This window comes from Rhinolophus sinicus, chromosome 1 (assembly GCF_057876585.1).
Source record: "Rhinolophus sinicus isolate RSI-liver-muscle chromosome 1, RSI-T2T, whole genome shotgun sequence".
In the NCBI taxonomy this organism is placed as follows: Eukaryota; Metazoa; Chordata; class Mammalia; order Chiroptera; family Rhinolophidae; genus Rhinolophus; species Rhinolophus sinicus.
In genome coordinates, this window is record NC_142501.1 from 120,301,329 (window position 1) to 120,320,612 (window position 19,284).

Genomic DNA, 19,284 nt, shown 5'->3' on the forward strand with positions numbered 1-19,284 from the left:
TTAGATTAGTAGTTCTCAAATTTTTGTAATTATCAGAACCATCTGGAGTATTTTTTTTTTAATAGATTCTAAATCTTTACACATACTATATCTAAAGCTCTGGAGGAGAGTCCTAAGAATCCTTAATAAAATCTTTGGTGATTCAGATGGCAAGGCAAGTTTAAGAAATAATAGATTAAATGATATCTATATTAGGCATCACAGTTATTAATGCCTGAATTTATTGTTTAAATGCCTGGCGGTGAGTTATATAATAAATGTGACTATTCACTCTAGCTTATTTCCTAAATAGCGTCACAGGGCTTTATTCTCTTTTATATTGCCTTAAATTTAATTAATGGAAGATAGCTGAATGACAATAAATTATGATGTCTTATACTCCTAATACAAGCTTCTGTTACTGGTGAAGATTTTATCTGTGAAAGGATGCCATCCCTTTCTATCCGACAGCTGACTGTATTATCTTGCTGACACTGTCTCTTCAGAATATCCTACACTCCTTTGCCTCTATCTACTCACCAAACATGCTTTCGATCTTGATTTTGTTCAAGAAGATGTCCTTTCTCGATAACCTTAATTTGATGACCAGCCGGCCTAGGTATTCAGACGTTTCCAGTTATGATTTTATTTCATGTTAATAAACTGGCATTTTTGGTTTATATTCAGTTTCTAGGGAAACGGACTGGGTCATTAAAGACCAGACCCAAGTTGACTGCATTGAGAAGCAGACACTGAGAGAAGGCTGGCATGAGACACTAGTGCTTATTAGCTTCTGCGGTGGAATGACTGGGTAGGAAGGAAAAAACCCCGGATGGAAAATGATCAGAGATTTCTGACCCAGGGCTGTAAATTGAGTTCTGATTTGAGGCACTGCTGGAGACTAACTTGTTCTCTTGAAAAGAAGCCCTGGGGAAGAGACTCCATACCAGAGGTCAAGAATAAAAAAGAAAACTCAGGTTTGTCTCCTGTCAGACAAAGCGCACGTGGCTGTGCTTGGATGCTTTCCTCAGAACTGGGTCAGAGGGCTATCCTGCCAGCCAACAGAGAGGGCACTGAGAGAAGTTTTGATAATTAATTTCTCATTTTCAAGGGGACGTGATATATTAATTTGTCAGAAATTAATATACATTAATTTTTATTTTTTATTTTTGCCTGTACAAAACGTGGTTCTAGATGAGTTTGGAAAGAAAGTGAGAAAACTTATCATGTAGAAATAAATGGTTGTTCTCTATCATTTAGTTTAATATGAAGACGTGGCTCTGTATCAAAGATGTTTCTTTTTGCTTTTTTCTTTTTTTCATTTGATCCCATCAGGAATTCTATTATATAAATATTTGAATTGAGAAGGGTTGCCACCTGGTTGGTGAAATTTTTATAAGTCATTTCTGGCAAAACTTAGAGCAAATGTATATATTTATGCAAGAAAATTGAATTGCCCAGCCAGTTTAGATAATGCATTCAATCTCATAGACTCAAATTCTAAAAGTTTTCCTGAAAATGGATTGATGAATAAAGATTTTTCCCGTAGAAAACCTGAAGAGCTTTCATATTAAAAAGTAGTTGGTTGCAGTAGCTGCCACATCTTCACAAAAAGAGAAAAAAATAAAATAAACAAAAGCTTAAGAAATTAATGACCGTAGCATGACTAAAAATTTATTACCTTCATTATTAAAATATGTTCTTAATATTTTTATAGTAAGAAATAACATAACAGTAAAAAAAAAATCCCCAAAATAGTCAAGCATAATTTGGGTTGCAAGAACTTCCCAGGGTATAAAATGCTATGTAGATTTTACTCTAGCTCTCTATAATTAAAATTATGCACTTTTCCAAGCCATTAGGGAAGGATGCTTCATTGCTATTTTAAAGACTTTGCAACATTTCTGGCTATTCCTGTGTGCTGTTCTTGTAATTCTGTGGTTTAGTAAGGCCTGGTATGTACTTGAGCATTTTCCTAAGCATGAATATATGTGAAATCATGGATTTTGATGAGCTAGATTTGTTCCCCCTGAGGCTGCATTATAATGCTCATTATGTTCAAGTTAAGGATTTTAACATATACCCTCAAATACATTTTGGTAGCAAATGGTTTAGATGATTACTTACATTTCTTCATATAAGCAATAACAAAGATAACTTTAAAATCAGATTTTTATTTTGAGGAAGTCAAACCTGAAGAACAAATGCAAAGGACATACGCACCTGACAATAATAAATACTTAAAGTATAGATTTCAAATGGTATATTTTAAAGAACCAGACATCATGAAAAGCATTGCTTTCAAAAGCAAGTATTTGAAAGAAAGTAATATCTTAAAATCTAAATTGAAGCTGTTTACTTTAGAAGAACATTTAATATATAGGACATGCTCATTTATGTTAAGACTTTGAAGTACAATTACATAATGAGTATTAATGTGCCACGAAAAAAATTAAAGTGTGACACATGTAGAAGATATATTATTAATAATATTACATTGCTAAACAATAAATGTTACATATTTGTAATCAGAATTAATAATTGTCTAAAAACAAAGAACTATTTAAATTGGTCTTATATTAGTTGCATAGCTTCCCTTCTCCTGTAACTCCTATCATTCATGATCAGATTAGAAGCCTAATAAAAGTAACAAGAAAAATGAAAAGTAAACATTTGATTAAAGCGTTTGGACTTTTTAAACCAGTCAAGATGAGACTGACCATTTTTTGAGTGTTTTGGACATCATTTTGCTAACAGACCTGTGGGCAAATTATTTAAACTCTCTGGGTCTCATTTATTCAAGTAAAAAATAATGGTTTTAGATACTAAATGCTCCCTAAGGTCCCATTCTGTACATAAGTTATTTTTAAAAAATGTTGTAAGACTGCCTATAAGTGTAAGACTACCTATCACGTGCATATAGATAATTTTTTTTAATTCCTCTAATAAAGTAAGTTTATGTTATTCCTTATAGAAAGTTGTGCTTGAGAAAGTGCTGAAGATTGAGGGAAGGATCTAGAAATGTAGACATAGTAAGTTTAGGAGTGGAAAAAGGGGAAGAAGATAGCAAAACCATATAAATACAGGTAGACGTTGAATGCAAATCCAGGAACAAAGCTGTGTAAAGATGAGACACAAGACATTGAAGAAAAAACAAACAGGATTTGTCAAACAGTTTAGATGTGTAGTATGAAATACTGGCACAAATTAATATATTCTTCATATTTTTATTTATTTGATAATCATGTTTCATGTGAAACATGGGCAATATGGGATGGCATCAAGAGTAATATGGTTAGTTTTAGTTCAAATTGGAAGTTTCCTTTTTTCCTAAAATAAGGACTTTTTCCTAAAGTCCTTAGTATGTGCTCGCCACTGTGTTAGGTGCTATGTGTACGGTGCTGTGGACCTCAGGGAGCCTCCTCGGCTTGTCCTTAGAGGAATCTCTTAGAGGGTACAAACGTTAAGATGCATAAATACTTATACAATTAAAATTTATGAGAAGTTCTCAAAGGAGTGATCAAGGAAGGCTTCTCTGGGAAAGTAGCGTGTAAACTGAGACTTGAAATGGGATTTTAAATTTACAGTAATCACTGGGTGAATATTATGGGGTATTGAACTAGAGCGAAAGACAAATGTGAGCGGTTGTTTGGGTTTAAATCTATGACCTCGGTTTTCTCACTTTAGGTCAGGATCAGGTTTAAGTTGCCACACAGCAGCAGGGGTCAACTGGGAGCCTCCTTTCACAAGGGGAATGGGGGGTACATCATGATTTTTGTAACAAGACAATGAATATAAAAATAATAAGCTACAGTTCCATTCCTTTTTCTTTAAATACTATCTTTAGTGGTGTAGGGCATGAAAATGAGTTTGTTCATTGAAAAACACAATTAAGAATTTTGGAACTATGCTTATTAAATAAGAATTTAATTTTGGCATATGTGAACCAATCACTCAGACAGTATTACATTGTATTCTATTAAAATCTTATTACTGTATACCCTATTGCATCATTTAAAAATAATAAATACCCAATTTTCTGAACTTCTTAATCAATAGTTCTAAATCTTCACTTTGTCTCTCTAATATCAACAAGGCTGTTTTTGCATTAATTGCTTCTTTGTAACCCCCAATCAAATAAGTTCCATATAAATTTTTAAGACTAGAGACATTGGCAGCTATTTGTCCTCATTCAAGTAATAGATGAGATGTGAAATGGGTTATGTGGTAGGTGAGTCCCCAGAGGATGCTTTAAAATTCACGTGAGTTTGCAGAGTTGCAAGTAGCAAATTAGTCTGAAATTGATCAACACTTGCTTTTTTTAAAATCCACTTAGGTGAGCTCCCGAAAGGCACCGTTACATATTGGAGGGGAAGGAAAATGCACCCAACTGCTGACCTTTCTTGTACATCTAAAGTGACATAGAAATGTAGCTAAACAACCTTTGTGCTTTGCTATCCTTTTGAAAACCATGGGAAGCAAATCAATCTTATATGACCTGCGCACTTAGAGCTGACTTCTTTTTAGGGTTCCCTCTATTCAAGAAGAATAACAGAAAGAATTCTATCTGAGTAAAGAAACATGACTAAACTTTTGAATGACCTCATTTCTTCCACCACACTTCCACCCCTCCTTGACTTTGCTTTAAATCTATTCTCAACACAGCAAAAACCCTCACGGAAAAAGATTTTGTGGGTGGAAAAGGAACTGGGCCAGCAGCAGGTGGGCGGCCTCTCTGAACGACTCTAACAAATTAGACTCAGTTCAGAGGAGCATAAAAGGAGGTATTCTGTAAGGGGAAAGGAGGCTGGATCGATATAAACATTTCAATTTACACATACATCAAGGAGCATGGTGCTTCCACAAATTAAATACACCAGTAATGGAGCACCATTCAGCTACCCTGTTGGGAGACAATTCTCCATGGATTTCTTGTGTTTGGCTCAGTTCAGCCTCTGAGCAAAGGGTGTATTTGAATAGCCTTTACCCTGAGACATTTGCTTACATTCCAGAGTAGGTCCCCCTCCCCTCACTCGTTCTCGCCCTCCCCCCCCACCGCTCTCTCTCCAGCCTATAAATAGCTAGAATCTAATGCCCTGTCCCTCTTCTGTGGTGCAACCCAACATGTGCAGGAAAACATCTGACCCTCATCATGTTGCCCTGTGGAAATTGGGGAACCACTGAATGGTATTTTTCTGGTTGATGTTTTTGTTGTCTCTCTCTAAATAAAACATCTGGTGTCTTCTGTCAGTGTATCTCTATAAAATGGAGGCAGGCTAACTTAGTTTGTGGGTAGGGTAAAGTCTCAGACCCTGCACGATTTTTGACCTAACACGCACAAGGAATAGAAAACCAAATGCCTATGGGAACCAGGCAAGGAACATGAATTGAGAGAAATAACTCAGCTGTAAAATAATAAATGGTAACTGATGCTCAGCCTTAGAATTAGATGTATAATAAGGGGTCAGAGGGACAGTTCCAATTCCGACAGTATCTTATGAAATAACCTACTTCAAAAATATTAGCTACCTATTTGCTTTGAAAGCACTGTTTGGGTTAAACAAAACCCCTGGGAGCCAGGTTGTTACCACTTAGTATTTTTCTGGCTTATGTGGTGAGACATTCAAGGACAGGGACAATTTTTTTTCTCCTTGGTAACTATAGAAACACTTGGCACAATGGCAAAGTAGGCACTCAATGAGGAATCAAAAATTCTTAGCAAGCCACGCATAAGCTAGGAAGAAATACGATACAATGAAAAAAATTAACAAAAATTTTGCCATGGCTTTTTTCCCAAAGTAGGAAGTCAGTCAGATGAGGTAGACGTCAGATTTTTTTTTTCTTTTAAGGAATCCTTGACCTATTTATCTGTCCCAGTATTTTATTTCATCTCTACTAGTACCACAATTTTATATTTATTATCCATTTCTCTGCTCAGCGTATGCATAGTTTAGATATGGCTCTTATGGCGCATGTTTAATGATAAAAGGTGTTCATATGTGTAGTGTACTAATTGAAAACTCTAATTATTTTGTACTGTGCTCTATGTATGATATGGCCAGAAACAAAGAGTTAGAAACAAAATTTGTCAGACAAAATTCTGAGTTTTATGTCGTAGAGATTGATCTTAAGGTTATACAAAAAAAAAAAAAAAAAAAAAAAATTCCAAAGATGCTTAAAACCCTTTTTATGTTGAACCTAGCCAATATTTTCTTAAGTATTAGTCTATTAATAGAAAGTTTGAGATTCTAAATTGACTTTCTAGGAGCACTATGTATTGTGTATACAGCAAAATATTGAATAGTTGTGTGAATGTGTTAAAGGGGTTTGTCTACCTCAGCTTTTAGTCAGTTGTAAAAAACAGGCTAATGAGAGTTTTTATAATGTCATTCTTTTTCATTGTTTCTGCATTTTTAATTATGGGAATACCAAGTGAAAATAAAGGGACATCATTAGGAAGTATAAGGGAAAATGTAAATATTTGTTCTCTAGAAAATTATCAGTAGATAGCAAGAGAAGATTTTCATAGCTGAATTGAAAAATAGACTGAGATACTTGAGAGTACTCTATGCTAATTATCAAATGCCATGCGTTAAATTAGCAATTTAGAAAAAATGTGGAAGTTAATAGTTGAGTATTGATGACTTATGGCAGTACGTACAGAATAAATTTCTTTTGTATATATATTTACTGCGGTATAATTTGTATAATTAAAATTTATCCTACTTAGGTGAGCAGTTCTATGAATTTCAACAAACTTATATAGTTATGTAACCACTGACACAACCAAGATAGAAAATAGTTTCACCCGCCTCCCCCCCCATGTATTTCTCTATTCTTCTACGTAATCAGTCTCCTCCTTTTCCCTGGAGCCCTTTGGCAACACTAATCTGATTCTTTCCCTATAATTCTGCCTTTTCCAACTGTTACAGAAGTGGGTTAATAAAGTATAGTCTTTTTAGTCCAACTTCTTTCACTTAGTATAATTTTTTTTTGAGATTTACAGTAGTTGTTGGATATATCTATATCTATCTATCTATCTATCTATCTATCTATCTATCTATCTATCTATCTGGATATATCATTGGTTTGTTCTTCTTTATTGCTGAGTATTATTCCATTTTATAAATCTGCCAGTTTGCTTATCTGTTTACCAGTTTAGGATATTTGGGTTGTTTACATCTTTACAACTTTTGGAGATCATAAATAAAGCTTCTGTAAACTACGTAAACAGGTCTTTGTTTAGACATGCCTTCATTTCTCTTGAGTAAACTAATACCTACGTATGTGATTGCCACATCATATGGAAGTGTGTGTTGAATTTTATATAAAATTGCCAAAGCCTTTCCCAAGGTGGTTATACCATTTCAGATTCTCACCAGCAATGCACTGGAGTTGCTCCACATAGGATATGTGCTTTTTACAAATTTTAAACAAGAATTCCTTCCCTTTGAGTCTTTCTGAAGATGCTTTATATTAAAAATTGATATGCTGGAATTTTGTATTCTTTTCCAAATACACGATGGCTAAAGTAGGTGGCAGGTTGAATTAGGTCCATTTTTTCTTATGAGTTAATAGAGTCTATGAAACACATACATGTACGTATATATATATTACAAGATTGAACATAGATAGTTAGGTAAATATTATGATTAGATTGTGCCTTACATATATATGATGCCAGTTTCCATGTCATTTAAAAATTTTGCTCAATAATTCAGAGTTTCCTAAATATAGGGGGCAATGAGTCAAATCAGTCACTAGAGCCTTATTAATATTTGAGTCTTCAGTTATGTTAGAACTAAAAGTTTCAGTGTAGTTGGCGAGTTCACTCCATATGTATTCAGGGCAGGCAGCAGCCTGTGAAAAGAAGAACTTAGAAGAGCTGCGTTACTTTTTTAAATTTCCAAGCCAACAATAGTTCTAATGTAAGTAGAACTGGCCTTGACAGGTAATGCGGGTCATTTAGACCAAACTGGAATTTTCAATTGCCCTGTAAGTCATTCAGTAAGGTACTAACGGAATTTAGGAGTAAAAATTTGGCTTCCCACATTTCCAGAACGTTTATATTTGAATATCTTTTTATTCTGGGAAAAGCACCAAAAGTGAAAGTGGATTTTCCAGAATAGTGACACAGATTTCATAGAGTTAAACCTCAACATTCATAGAGTTAAACCTCAACATTCATCTTTTTCAAGCTATGGTTTGCTATCAAGTAGGCCTTTTTAAAAAATGGGGCTGGCTTCATTTAATTTTCAAAGGCTGAGACTGCAATTATGTACACAAATTGACATTTTCAGTATCACAGCTTGAAACTGTTGTTTCTCAGGAATGCTAACATTTAGAGGGTTAGGGAGTTGAAGATACTTAGGTAAAAATGATGATTAGACTGTGTCTTAGCGCAAGATCCAACTGTCCTCTGCCTTGGGCTATTTCTGTGTCTTCCCATTGGCCCTGAATGCTGATAGAAGCAATATCAAAATGTGTATCATGTAACATGAAGTAAACTCTAATACAAATAAGCTTGTGAAGACAGCATCCACTCAGAAATGCTGCTTGCCTGGTGTGGCCCACAAATGAGGACATTTGTAATTTTCACAAATGGCCATTTCTTTAACAAAAGGAATAGTTTGGAACAATTGAGCCCTCACACTCCAATGGAGGTTGGGATGTGTATGTATCCTAAAATTGTCTTCCAGATATCTCCATTTTTATATACAACTCTGCTTTCCATAAACTTTGGGATTCTGATACCAGTTTTTTATCTCTTTTCATTAAAAAACTAAGAAAATCATGAGCAGTATATCTAAGTCAATAGTATTTATTCTTATATATCTTAGTTTTTCATTTTTCTTGCATCTTCTGAGCCTTCTGTTAGTATATCTTACGTTGTATTGCAGGGGGACAGACACATAATGATCCAAGCAATATATTGGTAATTAATTGGTCTTCTCTTATGACTTTTTACCATTGTTCACCCAACTGCAGTCTTTTTTTTCTGTAAAACAAAGTATATTTTTCTTCCAGTATATTCAGCTAGATTCTTTTTATTTACTAGAATAATCGTATGATTTTGTACAGAGTATTTTTGCATTTTTGTTTTCTCTGCCTGTACTATTTCTTTCAGTCATGCTGGTGGTGAAAAGAAGAGTGCATTTTATATTTAAAGCAGTCCATTATAAAGCAGCAGGATACGTCCGGTATAGCACCCTTAACTGTTCCGCAAGCAATATTTGGTAGGCTGTATTTGCCCATTGATTAGATGCATAAACCTTTCCCATGTTGATTAATTTCCTTAGTGACAAATCAGGGAGAAAATTCTGGTAGTTCTCAAAAAAGACTGGTAAGTTGGGGGAAAAATGTCAAGAGGTTTGAGGTCAGTAATTTGACCTTTTAAACCTTTCTCTCCTTTAACTAGGAAATCAATAAATAATATATCAGGCAACTTTCAATGGAGGATAAATTTGAAACATTAAATAAAATTTCAACTCTAACTTATGTCATTTGTGAGGACAAATGAAACGGAAATACATATTCATATTATAGAGGGAAAAAGAGAACATATTTTTTTAGGTTTGAGTTTGCTTGAAGTTCTTTATTAAATTATAACAGGATTACTAGTCAGTATGCAGCATATTTGCATACGTATTAAAATAATTCATCATGATTAATTCTATTATAGTAAATCTCATCCCTAATCACAACCTGCCATAGACTCAGTGGTTTGTCGGTATTTCATATTTTACTGGAGTGTTGGTGGAATTGCCCCTCCCGTAACAGCACTGATGTCATCTGCATTCACTGTGATTGATGTGGTTCTGAAGGAGATCTAATCAAGATTAGCCAGTTTCAGAAAGTGTTACAGAATAAGGCCAGTGTGAGAAAAAAAATTTAAAGCTCTTCGATATGTACATGCTATCAAGTACCTCTTGTGGCAAATTGGATTTCTCAGAGGATGAAGCGGTTTAACCTCACAAACAGATGAACTACTAGGCCAAGGGTGGGGGAAGGGGGACAATAATTTGCCTTCTAGTACTTAAAGGATAAGAAGAAAACAAGACAAGTCTACAACTAATGGTTGAAAGTTATAGGGAAGTGGATATCAATCTGATATATTGAAATTTCAGAAAATCAAACCTCGCCAGAAACAGAATGGGATTCTTGGGTGTAATGAGCCCAATAAGGTCTGGAGCTTCCTGTGACAGAGTATTCAGATAGAGACAAGATGCCTACTTATGAAGACAACTGCAAAGTATTTTTTAATGGTTCAGAAAAAAGTTCTCTTTGGATAAATTCTCAATTCCTTTTCAGCTATGAGAAGCCATAAATTAGTTTTCTTTATAATGACAACAAATCTTTTATATATATATATATATATATATATATATATATATATATATATGCATATATATACTTTTTTTTTTTTTTTTTAGATTTTGGTGGCAGCTTCAGTGGGAGATGGCTTCACGGGAGATATTGCAATTGATGATTTGTCATTTATGGACTGTATACTCTATCCTGGTAAGAAAGATTATTTCAATATATGAATATTTTCAAAACTGCTTACTTTAAAGTACTGAAAAGGAAATCAATATTTCATTTTAACAAGTATTCCAAGATACCTTAATTCTATTCTCAAATATATTAACCCTGGAAGAGATTATTATAAATATTTGCTAGTAATTAGTAAAATCTTTGCAAAGAGGGTAGCGGTTTGGATTAGTTATGTTCATGTCTCATCACACATAAAATATTAGGAAAACGTGTCTGAAGTTAAACGGTAATTCCATTATATTTGTTTGCATAGTAATTACATTGTTTTGCAGACTTTATTAACCTTTTAGTTACCTGCCGTGATGTTTTATTCTCAGACTACACTTTATAGATTCCCAAGGATGGTTGTCCACCATTTCCTCTCCATATGATTGACTTTCCATTAAAGAACTACTACATGTTTACCAGATATCAGTATCTCTTCAACCTTGCCCCTGACCTGCACACTTATATACTAACCACCAACTCAACATCTCAACTTAGATGTCTAATAGGAATCTCAAAGATAACTAGGGAAAATAACCTAAAACAAATAAACACACCACAGTGGAAATTCATTTCTAGGCTGTGTGTAGTGATCTAGTAGGACTGGATGTCAAGCTCTCGGAGGATGAATGTGGCACTGAGACTGGAGGCTCTTAAATTGCATGACAAGTGGGAGCATCGTCTCCTCCTGGAGTGATCAGAGGCTGGGGATCTAAAAACCCAATGCAGTAACCCACGTAGAAAGCACTCTCATGTGCTGAAAGCTTAACTGCAGCCTTGCTCCATCGCTGTGGCATATTGGCCAGAAGAACACCAACCCCTACCCAGACATGACCAGAGAGCTGGATTGCAAGCCTTTCCCTTGTAGCAATACGACGCAACTTTGATCCTTCCCCTCGTCATTCTGGCAGGATTAATTACGTTAACTGCTCTGTGGAGTGGTGTCCATGGGACTTAACAGAAAGCCAAATCCTTTTCTGGAAGGCCAGAAAGAAGGAAATCAGAACTGAATAAGTTTAACCTAACTCTCTATGTCTAAAAGTAAACTCTTGACTACCACTTGTCTCTCCATGCTGCCATTCTTCCATGCCTCCCTATCTCAGTAATTGGCAGACTTCCTTAACAGGTCTGGTTAGCCCCTAGCTTCGGATGTATCCAGAATCTACTACTTCTTGTCGCTCCCACTTACTTTGCCCTGGGTACAAGCCACCTTTGTTTCTGAATGGATTACTACAGTTGCTTTGAAAATGAACTCTCTGCTTTTATCCTGGAATGTATAATCTGTTCTCAAAACAATAGCCCAGAATCATCCTTTTCAAAGTCAGATAAGATCATGTCACCCGATCATTAGAGTCTTCTTATGCCTTCCTATCTCATTTAGAGCAAAAACTGAACTTCTTCCAGTAGCTTCCAAGGAATAAGCGACGGGCTCCCTCACACCTTTCTGACTTCACCTCTGAGCAGGATGCTTCTGATGGACTTCTCTCCAGTACAAGGCCTCTTAGCTATTCTTGACCACGGAACTCATTTATGCCTCAGCGCTTTTACACTTGCTTTTCCCTCTTCTTGGAATGTGCTTCCCCCAGATAGTCGCTTGATTCCCTTCTTTACTTCTCTGTGATCTCTGCTTAGAACTTTCTCCCTTAGTGAAGGCTTCTCTGAACACCACACACACACACACACACACACACACACACACACACACACACACAGAGTCTCTTCCTTATCTCATATTTTCTGTCTCCTTTCCCTGTGTTATTTTTCTTTGTTTCTAATCCCTATCCCTCTTAGAGTTAAACTTCTGTTTCCTCCCACAATACCGTTAATTGCATGAGAGCATAAATTTTACCTGCTCACTGCCTTATCTCCAGCTGCTTTAATAATAGTATCTGGCACATAGTTTTCAATAAATATTTGTTGGATAGATGTATGGATAGATGTAGAGATGTCTATAGCTTTCTAAGTGTTATATACTTTTGTTATATATTTTAGTTTATTATTATTAAAATATTTAATACTTCTGCATATAAGATGCTATGTTATGTGCCAGTTTTTCTTGAAAGCCAAAACTCAGTGACTTACAACCACACACATTTATTTCTTGTTCTTAAGTGTTGGATAGTATAGAAGAATAACAGCAAAAATGTATATTTCTTGTTTATAGCTCTGTACCATTCTGTGTAGCTCCAAGCTATGTAGCTCTGTTCTGTGTGTCCTGTCTCTCTGGGACCAAGGCCGAGGGACCAAGTCCCTATATGCCACATTCTCTTGTCAAGTCAGAGGGAGAGAAAAAGAAAGCACACTTAAAACTTCTATGGGCACATATCTGTCCATGTCCATTGGTCAGAGCAAGTCATACGGTCATGCCTAACAATGGGGCAAGGAGTATTCTCCACTGACAGGGAGCTTGGCAAAGGCAGGGAATATAGCAAATCCTTACAGGAGGGAGCTCATAAACATAATCTACCCCTTACATATATCATCTCATAATCCTATAACCTTTTGAGAGTCTGGGATAATGGCTGGCTCATCATTGGTGAATAGATGTTGAACACTGAATGGGATTGATACCTGTTATCCCAATTTTATGGAGCAAATTGAGACGGAGATAGCCTACCTAAGGCTACCTTAGCTATAAAGTGGCAGAATATGTCTGCTTCTTTGGACCATATGGTTAACCACTGTTACTAGACTGCTCATCAAATCCACTAACCTTGCAAAGAAGACAATACAATTTCCATTTTACAGATGTGAAAAATGAAACGTCAGGAGCATAAGTGACCTGGAGGAGAACACACAATTGAGGGCAGGAATGAGATTTTCACCTAAGCTTGTCTGATTTCAATGGGTAGAGATTTTTCTAACTAGCTTTTTGCTCTGAGCATACAAAGGATCACCGCGTCCCAAGCAGCAGAGAACAACAAAGAATACAGAAAGGAACACGAGTCACCATTGACACTGTTGCAGTTCCAATTATCCTGCTAAATACATTCTGTGGTGGAGGGAAAAGAGCCGCCAGAAACAAAGGCAGAGATGTGAAATATCAGTTACAGACCATTAGTCCTGATTTTCTGGTTTAAGGTTTGAAAGAAAAATATTCTAAAAACTTTCTGAACCGTGTGGTTTTAATGTTGGCTTCATAACAAATGAAACATTGGGTTGAAACCACAAAGCTTGCTATAGCCACAGGTTTCATAAAGGAATTTGATGTAATCTTGCCATAAGATGAAAGTAAAAATAGAAATTAGGCTCTTAATAAAAATATTGTTCTTGATGATTATCAGTCATTTTTTTTTTTTTTTTATGACATCCTGTTAGCAGAGGCGGGATCAGTGCATGTAGGCTTACTTACAGACATTGATTTGCTTTCAAAATAAATTGATTATCAATAGTATTTTTTTCTCCAAAGCAAATCAAAACTGAAACAGACACACACACACACACACACACACACACACACACACACACACACACACAATATTGACCTCATCTCCAAAGGATGAATTTGCACATTACCTGTAACTTTTATTTTATAATAAAACTTTTATTTTATAATAAAATAACTTGTATTTTATAATAAAAGGGACTAGAAGCAAGTAGATTATTTCATTTTTACCTATTTTTTCAAAATCAAACTTCTCCCATGCTTTCTTTGTTGCTCTTAATGACGTCATTATTCTCTAGCGACCCAGGACTGGAATTGCACAGTATTCTTGGACTTCCCCCTTAAACTGGCCACTTGCATATCTTGCTGACTCCAACCCCAAAATATTTCTCACATCTTTTCTGGTTTTCCCATTACCTCTGCTGTGACCCTGACACAAAACAGTGTTGACTCAAATGGTAAGCTTTTTAGCTTCAAACTTTCATTAATTTTTTTCCTAAATAGTGTTCATAAAGCTTAGTTTCTTTTCACTCTGTTCTAGAACATTGTTATTTGCTTTTCCATGTCAACTCTTTCTTATTTTCTAACTTCTGGTTGTTTTTGGTTTTCCAATCCATCTTAATTATGGATCATACCTACTTTGTGTCAATACTTTGATGGTATAGATTCTTATTTAAAACTTTTCTAAGAAGATACTCGAGAAAAGACTTTTTAGAAAAGATTAATGACATTTCCAGGGAAAGCAGGTAAACTTAACCATGTAATAGAATCCTATGATTCTTTGTGTCCGTGTATGATGACGTTGGCCACTCTCAGAGTAGGTAATAATGGGGAATGGTGCCAAAGTTCAATAGCTTTCCTCTCACCTTGAATCAGACCTTCAGTGTAGATTATTAACTAAGAATTGTTGCCAGACATTCTGATTTAAAAATAAGTATCCCAAAAGAAGTATCTGTTTCACATAATTCTTTCCATCTTACATGAGAAAAGCATGAAGTATATTCCCTTCAGCAGAACACATACAACAGTTTTCTTTCTGTCTTACGTCAAGGATTATTGGTGAGGTAGCTGGTTTATTTGGAAAAGTAGCTGTGACTCTTTGACATCACAACAGACCTTTTGCAAACTGAAACAAGAAATCACCTAGGCACTTTTCATCTAATTTAAAATTTCAGAATTCAGCATGTATGGTATAATTATTAGTCACTAGAAATATTATGTATTAGACTGAATTTCACCACCCAAAGTATATTGTGTTTTATTTTTCTCAGGGAAGTTGTTACTAAGTCGGTGGCATATTCTTTAAATGGAGAAAGTATGGTAACTATTTCTAGAAGGCCTAACAATTTCCATCAGCTGCTGAACGGTATTTTTCATGTTGTTGTTGAACTGACTGAGTTGATTGGATTTTGGGAGTTCCTCCTAATTAGTCTCAATATCTTACCAGTTTTATTTATAAATGCTTGTTCAAGTTTCCCTTTATGAAAAGAGTAGTTTGTTTCAGAGTGAATAAAATGTCAAGGGAAAAAGTGTGAGTGATTTTGTCTTCATTTTTAAGATATAACCTGAAGCTTTTTACTCCATAAACTAAGCTGTTTGGTATGTCTATTATATTTGTCTCAGAATAATAAATTACATGAGAGCACTTTGTTTTGAGGTTCTCTTTTCTTCCATATTTTTTCTAAAGGAATTATAGACTTTGAAGAAAATACAAAATTATTGGAAATATTTGCAGTTTTATAAAAGACTTCAAGGCAAAAACTAGAACATTTGAGACTCAGTGATTATAATCTTAAATATTCTAGTTTTAGTGTCTTGGTAGAGTTTTCTAAAGTGATATAGTATATACCAAAAGAAATGTATTTAGTATATACCTAAACCAAAGGTCCATCAAACTTAGTGTTATTATTGTGTTTCTAGAAGTGAAAAGTGGACAGATAACTAACGTAACCTAAATTTAAATTTTAAATTAAAATTTTAAACTTTAAAATTTTGTCAACTTTTAATTGAGGGAATTGCTATATGCAAAAAATGGAGGAGGCTGGTGAAATACTTAGATTTTTGCTTGAAAATTGTCCAACTGCTACTTCATCTTATTTATAGTCACGTTCACATTTTAGTGCAATGTCTGTAACAATGGAAAATACCTTGTTCTACCTGGAAAATTTTATTGAATTCATGTATTAAATAAACAATATTTCAGAAAGAGCTGATTTGCTATTGGAGGCAGCGTAAAGGCAGTCAGTGCATAATACATAGCAAACAGCTGGATCGCAATTGTTATAAATCATAGCCAGAGAATAGCTTTGTTTTAGTACAACACGCTTTCCTGGAAGGTAGACCTAACATGGACACTTTAGCATGATCATGCTCTATGTAGTTGTTTTAAGCTTGTGGGTATAACTCTAAGTTATGTATTAAGTACAATAGGAAAAATGTATGCTTACCTCTGGACCTATAGATGTTTCACATTTTTAAATTTTCTGAAGATCAATTATGTTTAAATCTCAAGTAGAGATTTTAGATGTTTAAATGAAATATATTTCTTAACATCAGAAGTCACAGGAAAAAGCATATGCATTGTTACCTGGAGATAGATAAAGAACAACTGTGCATATTAGTCAAGTGATGCACACAGTTCAAATATATGGTGATGGAAGGAGAACTGACTCTGGGTGGTGAACACACAATGGGATTTATAGATGATGTAAAACAGAATTGTACACCTGAAATCTATGTAATTTTACTAACAATTGTCACCCCAATAAATTTAAAAAAAAAGCAAAAAAAAAAAAGCTGGAAATAATTTATCAAGAAAAAGGGATGTTGAAACCAGTTTTAGTGCTTAATTACCATTGTGGGAATGGTTGTAGGGAGAGAAGGCTAGCATTAGACAAGATGGAAAATCTGTTTTATCAGAAAGATTATAATAGGGTAGCATAAAGTATATCATATTTGTTACAAGGAAGTCACAGAGCAAGGAGTTAGAACCCTGAGTCCACCTGGAGACTGAGTCTTCTACTTAAAATGACAGGTGTGCAGGTGGGTTGGTTTCCCTGCGCCTTAGGGATGTGGAAGGAGATCAGATCAGATCAAACTAGACTAATCTCTGCTGCTTACTGAGTGTAGCCCTCAGTCATTTTTATTCTACCTTTGCAATTTTGTTTCGTTTGCAAACATTTTGGTGTTTTCTGTTTAGACGTTTAACTCTATCACTGCTACTACCTTTGGCCAATTTTCTATGCAATTGCAGGCAAAATAATAATAACAACAGCAACAATAATTATAAACTCTGTTATGGACTGAATGTTCGTGTCCCCACAATATTCATGTTGAAGCCCTCATTACCAAATATGACGGCACTGGGATGTGGGGCCTTTGGGAGGTAATTAGGGTTCAATTAGGTCATAAAAGTGCTACACTGATAATGAAATTAATGCCATAATAAGAAGAGAAAGAGACAAGAGATCTCTCTGTATGCATGCGCCAAGGAAGGCCATGTGAGGACATAACTAGGACGAGAGCCCTCACCAGAACCCACTGTGCTTGACCTTGGACTTCCAGCCTCCAGAACTGCGAGAAATAGGTGTTTGTTGTCTGAACTTTCCAGTCTCTGGTATTACGTAGTGTCAGGAACCCTGCAGTCCTTGCCATGCTTCAGTCTCCAAACCATGTCTTGGCTTAATCATGTTTCTGGACTGTTTTTCTTCTACATGAAGGATCTGAAGGAATCAACTACAACTTCATCTTTCCACTTACAAACACCACCATTTCCAAAGTTTGCCTACAGAGGGAGAAACACTATCTCAATATGCTCTTTTGGTACTCTCAAATACAAACTTCTTAGATTTACTTAGTCTATAAAATATGCTTACTCTGATGGAATAACAGATTAAAGAGGAAAGGACAAATGATTTCAGGATCTTAAATTTTTTTTTAGAGTAGTGCTCTTTTTTAAAAAAAATTTAAAAGTTATTTTTTTGTTACAGTTGACTTTCAATGTTATTTTATTTATTTATTTATTTATTTATTTATTTATTTATTTATTTATTAAAAGTTTATTGGGGTGACAAGGGTTAGTAAAGTTACATAGGTTTCAAAGGCACAATTTTATAATATATCATCTACATATCACATTGTGTGTTCACCACACAGAGTCAGTTCTCCTTCCATTACCATATATTTGATGCTGTTTACCTTAGTTTCAGTTGTACAACATAGTGGTTAGACATTTATATAACATATGCAGTGATTCCCCCAATTAGGATAGTACCCACTTGGCACTGTACATTATTGACTATATAGAGGGCATTATGCTAAGTGAAATAAGTCAGACTAAGAAAGACAAATACCATATGATCTCACTTACATGTAGACTCTAAAAAGCAACAAAAAAATGAACAAACAAAATAGAAAGAAACTCATAGCTGTAGAGTGGTCTTTTTACCTACCATTCTGGATCATTTCTGAGATGGAAAATAAGTTGTCTCTATATTTTCTGAGTATCAACTCAACAACCTCCTTTTTCTAAGATATCCACTCATATCCATGATTTCTTCTTAAGGGGGACTGTTTCCTAGTTTAAATTGAAATGAAGCCTCAAGATGCAGTTAAGACTACTGATTTTAATAAGATGCGAGACCAGATGATCTAAAAACTATAGTACTACTTATATCTAGAGATGTGAAATATAATACAAGGTCTGACAATTAAGTTTGTGATTTGTTGCAACAATGTTGCTAAACTTTATTGATATCAGAGGAATTATTCATTATGAATTTTTACCAACTGGACAAACAGTTAACTAAGCTTACTATTTGGAAGAGCTGAAAAGGCTGCGTGAAAAAGTTAGATGACCTGAACTTTTCACCAACAATTCACGGCAATGCACCAGCTTATATGACACTGTGAAGGAGTTTTTAGCCAGTAAACAAATAACTGTATTGGAACGCCCTCCCCACTCACCTGATCTGGCCCCCAGTGACTTCTTTGTTTACCTGAAGATAAAGGAAATACTAAAAGGAAGATATTTTGATGACATTCAGGACATCAACAGTAATACAATGACAGCTCTGATGGCCTTTCCAGAAAAAGAGTTCCAAAATTGCTTTGAAGCGTGGACTAGGCACTGGCCTTGGTGCATAGCTTTCCAAGGGGGAGTACTTTGAAGGTGACGGTAGTGATATTCAGCAATGAGGAATGTAGCACTTTTTTTTAGGATGAGTTCGCTAATTCAATTTTCAGACCTTGTGTAACATGCATTTATTTAAATGTTAAGCTGAGCTTAAAAAAGAGAAATCCCCAGGTGAGAGAAGCAAAGAGAGTATTAAAAAACAGAACAGGAAGCGTTATGTGACTGCCAGAGTTAGGAGGTAACAGAA

The 19,284-nt window shown here is 35.1% G+C and overlaps 1 protein-coding gene across 1 annotated transcript in view; it reads left to right on the forward strand.

The window, feature by feature from the left end:
• The window catches only part of MALRD1 (MAM and LDL receptor class A domain containing 1), a 544,472-nt gene that overhangs the window by 127,164 nt on the left and 398,024 nt on the right, over nucleotides 1-19,284 (forward strand). Inside the window, exon 19 of the mRNA XM_074324842.2 lies at nucleotides 10,413-10,500. Coding sequence (XP_074180943.2) covers nucleotides 10,413-10,500 — 88 coding nt within the window. The remainder of the gene's footprint in view (nucleotides 1-10,412; nucleotides 10,501-19,284) is intronic.